General features: G+C 37.7%; 1 protein-coding gene across 1 annotated transcript; it reads left to right on the top strand.

The window, feature by feature from the left end:
- Nucleotides 1-4,403: 4,403 nt before the first annotated feature.
- On the top strand, nucleotides 4,404-4,790 carry LOC111893960 (uncharacterized). Its single transcript, XM_023890033.1, has one exon. It carries the CDS (start codon nucleotides 4,404-4,406, stop codon nucleotides 4,788-4,790), a length of 387 nt encoding a protein of 128 aa, XP_023745801.1.
- The last annotated feature ends 404 nt before the right edge of the window (nucleotides 4,791-5,194 follow it).

Below are 5,194 nucleotides of genomic sequence, written 5' to 3' on the forward strand. Positions count from 1 at the left end.
AGTTGAAGATACCCAAAAATCAAAGAAAATCAAAAATGTGGCAAATTTGAAGAATTCAAATAAATCAAAGTTCAAATTATCAATAAAGTGATGAATTTCAAAAAAAAAATGCTCCATAGTGGTATTGAAATTTGTAATTGTCAAGATTATGTATGCTTGGGTTGCTCAACAAAAAATACCTTGAGGTTAAGGGAGTTTTCTAAGGATGGATTCGGAGGGATGCATAAAATGAGCGTTGTTCGAAAGAAGTGGGCAAGTGTTTATGAGGATTGTGAGTATTTAGGAGGAGCGGGTCGTTTAGGAAAGATTTAGACACAAATGCATGCGTTGCGGTCTTGGCATAATTGTTGGGTTTGATTGGGATTGTCTCATGTGATTCTAGTGTGCTAAAATTCAGTTTTGCTTGGGGGCAAGCAATAGTCAAGTGTGGGGTATTTTGATATGTGCATATTTAGCCATATATTTAGTATATATTTTTATCAATTATTAGCTAATTATTTGCATATTATGGTCAAAAGGTACTTAATAATGTTTAAATTGTATTTCCAATCCAGAAGTCATGCTCGGGAGCAAAAAGGAGGAAGGAGAAGAAATTAGAAGCTGGAGAATGAATAAAGAAGTACAAACCTGAAGCTACTCGGCGAGTCCAAGCGTCTACTCGACGAGTTTCCACGAATGTTTGCGAAGCAATATGTAGAGTCCTTGCCGTACACGGATTTTGCAAAGAAACTCGACGAGTTGGGTATCTACTCGACGAGTTGCCCCTGTTTTGAGGATCTTATAAATAGAGGTCAAATTCTGAGTCCACTATCTTTTCTGGCTTTTCTGGAAGATACTTTGCGACTAAGGAGACCCTTGGAGACCTGAAGAACGTGAGAAGAATCCTAATCTCTCATTCTAAGAAGATTCAAGGCGACTTAGGTTTAATTTTCCACTTTATCTTTGAATTAAACAATGTTTAAGTTGATTACATTCTTTTTTACCTTTTTAACTACTGTAATCATGAGCTAAATTTACTAGTTTCTGTTTAGGGAAGAAAATTTTACTCCTATGGATTAATTTTATGGTTTGATTAATTGTTTATTGGTGATTTTCTTAAATTAAGCTTGTTAAAGATCCTTATGCATTAACCACAAATATTCTCTGTTAATAGGAAGGCAATTAGGCTGCATGAACGTCTCTTAATTGTTTACCTCATATGATTTATGTGAACACTTTGTTATGTGCCTAGGACTAGTAAATATGAAACTAGGATTAATTAGAGAATGGGTAAATTAATGTGTGAGCTTGTTGATAAACCAACAACAAGAGGCTAATTGAATTAGTAATTTGATTAACCAATTACAAATCTTATTTAATCTGAATAATTGAAATAGGGAATTAATTAGCTTAAACACTTGATCACTGCTTAAGTTAATTGATTTTCTAAGGATTGGTAATAGCAAATGCGAATCTAATCACTTTAGTCGGTGTAACACCCCGAATTCCCAAGTATTATTTTATTATTTATTTTTGGGTGATTGTGAGGAGACTCGGCGAGTTGGAGTCCAAACTCGCCGAGTAGGATCGTGGTTTTGTATGCGGGTTCGCGTCTGGACTCGGCGAGTCCATGCTGTTTAATGAAACCCTAATTTACAGGGTTTGAGACCTATTTAAAGGGGCTTATGGCCGTCATTTGCGGCCACCAACCCCAGAGAGAAACCCTAATGAGATTTTGAGCGTTTTGGGAGAGAGAAGAGGCCATTGTTGACCTTTGAAGCTTTGTTTAGCAAGGCAAAGGAGATTCTAGCTAAGAGGAGGCAAGGGAGGTGGACATCCTTCGATTTTGGAGCTTAGAGCATCATCTTGGAGGTATATTTTGGCTTCCTTTTCTGTTGTCATGATAAACATGGGGGTTAGGGTTTCTTGACCCCTTTGTTGGTTAGATTTGATGTCCATTTCGTCCCTATTTGTGATGAGGCTTGGGATGAGATCCATAGAGGTCTAGAGAAGCCTTATTCCTTAAGCTTTATGAGGATTCATGGGAGTTTTGACCTAAAGTCATGAGATATGGGGCTAAAACATCATCTAGGAGCAAATAGTTGTTGTTTGAGCACCAAGGTTTGGACTTTACGTGATTTTCATGCCTGGGGAGGCCAGATCTATGATTGTATGGAACAGATCTGACCTCAGAAGTGAGTTTGAGTTATGCATGGCATGGACTCGCCGAGTCTGAAGAACAGACTCGGCGAGTAGCATGAAGTTTGCCCGTAACCACTCAGCGAGTGGTCTTGTCAAGTTGAGGGGTTGACTCAGTGAGTCAGGGAGATTCAGGGGGACTGAGTCAAGCCGGAACTCGCCAAGTTGTTCTTGAGACTCGGCGAGTTGAGTCGTGGTGGCCCCGCGATTTATGCCAGGTGAAACTCGTCGAGTCAGAGAAATACTCGATGTGTCAAGAGAGGATCCAAGGGAGTTAGTGGACACGTATAGACTCGCCGAGTTGCCCTAGTGCACTCGTCGAGTCCGGTCAAATTTGACCGTTGACTTTTGTTGACTTTTAGGTTTGGTCAACGATGTGGCCTTTGGGCCAAGAGAGGGGTAAAATGGTCTTTTACCCTTAAGAGGGTGCCAAGAAAGGGTTGATTCTAGTCTCGAGAGTTATATTCATAAGAGTATTTGCCTTATGTGTTAAGCGGTGGCGAGTTCGAGATTCAAGTGTGGGGATATCTGCTTTCTGCTCGCCAGGTGAGTCTTCTCACTATACTTTACTGTGAGTAGGTAGCCAGAGTTATGTGACAGAGTATTTGTATGCTATGTATGTTATGTGTTGTACTGCATTATTTCTATGTGATTTATGCTGTGGATGTTTACAGAGTTAGAACCGGAAGGTTCCCAGAGTTAGAACCGGAAGGTTCACAAAGTTAGAACCAGAGGGTTCATAGAGTAGGGTCCACGAACCCTCATAGTTATAGCCTCGAGTGGCTAATATGTGTTATGTGTGGTATTTTGGGGAACTCACTAAGCTTCGTGCTTATAGTGTTTTATGTTATGTGTTTCAGGTTTCTCTCAGGATCACGGGACGGCACCAGCTTGATTGTACACACCAGAGAAAGAGTCATGGTTTGAGGATCCTGGTTTATTAAGCAAGTGAAAATGGAGTTATGTTTTTCTAATTCGATTATGACTCGAATTTTAAGAAAAGTGTTTTTAAGAATTAACGATTATTTTTAAATGAAAATTTGTTTTGAAACTTACGGTGTTACAGTCGGTAACCAATAACAATTAATCTATTGCTTTGCCATAAAATTAACCATAGGAGTGAATGAGTTGAACCTAAGCAGAAACCTTTTATTAAATTTGGTGAATTTCTACTTGGTTTAGTTGATTAGTTAATTGTGTGTTAGTTAGTGTGTCCAAGCTTCTAGTCTTGTAAAACTAGAGAAAACTTTTTTACTTTCACTACATGTTGGTTAAAATTAGTTATTAGGTTAATATTCATTCCTCGAGTTCCACACCCTGCTTATTCATATACCACTAAGAGACAGGTTCACTGCCTTTGTGTGTTTAAATTATATTTTTAGAGTAGGAATAAAACGAGTTGGTTTTACACACATCACTTAGTGATAATGATATTAGGTTATGTCAAAGGAAAATAAAATTGCTAGAAGCGAAGCGCTGTCGGAATTTTGAATCGTCACTTTAACAAGTGAGTGCATATTCTCTTTTCAAGAACATGAATTTAATACAAGTATCAATTAAAGTATTAAATATATTTTTATGTGTGAGATATTTGATATTGCCTGAAATATGTGTTAAGAACATATTTGAAAATATATGATGATTTAGGACTTATAGAATAAACCTAAATTAATTAAGATGGATATTGTGTAGTATGTCCTTAAGTGTACAGGTGATATATTCACGGAGGGTAGAACTCAAAAATTTGTCAATAATCTGAGACCATGGATTAGACATAGTCATTTGTCCCTAGTCCGATAATATGGAATGAGCAGAGTCATTTGTCATTGATCCAAGGGCAAGGATTAGACATTGTCATTCATACCCGATCCGGGAGTATGGATTAGGTAAATCCGTTCATTTTAGATCCGAAAGAATGGATTAGACATAGTCATTACAGTAAGGTTTGTAATATTTCATTATTCATATGATTCTATATTAACAATGAGAAGCCATGAGGATGTCTTCGGAAGCATTCTTGGAGCAGCTGAAAATGAAGTACAGCTCATAAGTAGATCTGATAGACCTAAACAATGAGTTTCAGAACTTGACGAAGGGAAAGATGAGTATTGATGAGTACAGCACCACATTCACCAAGAATATGAAGTTATTCCCCTACTTTGTGCCTACTGAACTCTGAGAGGTTTTCTAATAGATTTCTAACGGACTATGGTGCAACTGTAAAAATGGCAACTACTATTAAGATAGTCGTTAGAGCAGCCAATAATGTGGAGACCCAACTTAGGGAGAAGGGTATAGAAAGAGTTGAGGTAGGGGAAAAAAGGAAGTTTGAGGGGTCTTCAATATCCAACAAAAAAAATAGGTTCCCAAAGTCTGAATCTAACAACAAGAGGTATGGGGATATCAATGAAGAAAAGTGGTGTGACAAGTGCAGAAGGAAACACATTGGAAAATTCTCTAAACAGGTTACCTGCTTCAAATTCCAGAAGACTGGACACTATGCCAACGAATGTGTAGCCAAGAGAGAAGTATGCTTTAAGTATGGTGAAAATGGACACTTCAAGCAAGACTGCCCAAAGAGAGAAGGAGCTACAAAGCCAAGCATGTCATAGATGCCAAAGGCAAGAGCATTCCAGATGATCCTTAATGTAGCAGGTGATGATGCAAGGGATCAGGAGTAAGTATTTATATATACCTTGTTGGATTAGGTGTCTAGGCCCATAACTATAATCGGTATGTACTTGACCCGAGAGTAGCATGGTCCATTTGGGTTGCATATAACCAGGACAATTTGATAGGATGGACTTTTGAGAAGAGGTTATTTATGATTTGTTAATATATTATCAGTTATAATATAGTAGTATGAAATCATATGATTTAATTAGTAATTGATCAAAAATTAACTTGGAATTAATGTTGTGATCAAAAGAGACTAATTAAATATATGGGGATTGATTTGGTAAATCATTCATTCTTATGGTGTGGGCCAATGATCCATGATTCTTTAGGTTGGGCT

The sequence above is a fragment of the Lactuca sativa genome, chromosome 5 (genome assembly GCF_002870075.4).
Source record: "Lactuca sativa cultivar Salinas chromosome 5, Lsat_Salinas_v11, whole genome shotgun sequence".
Classification (NCBI taxonomy): Eukaryota; Viridiplantae; Streptophyta; class Magnoliopsida; order Asterales; family Asteraceae; genus Lactuca; species Lactuca sativa.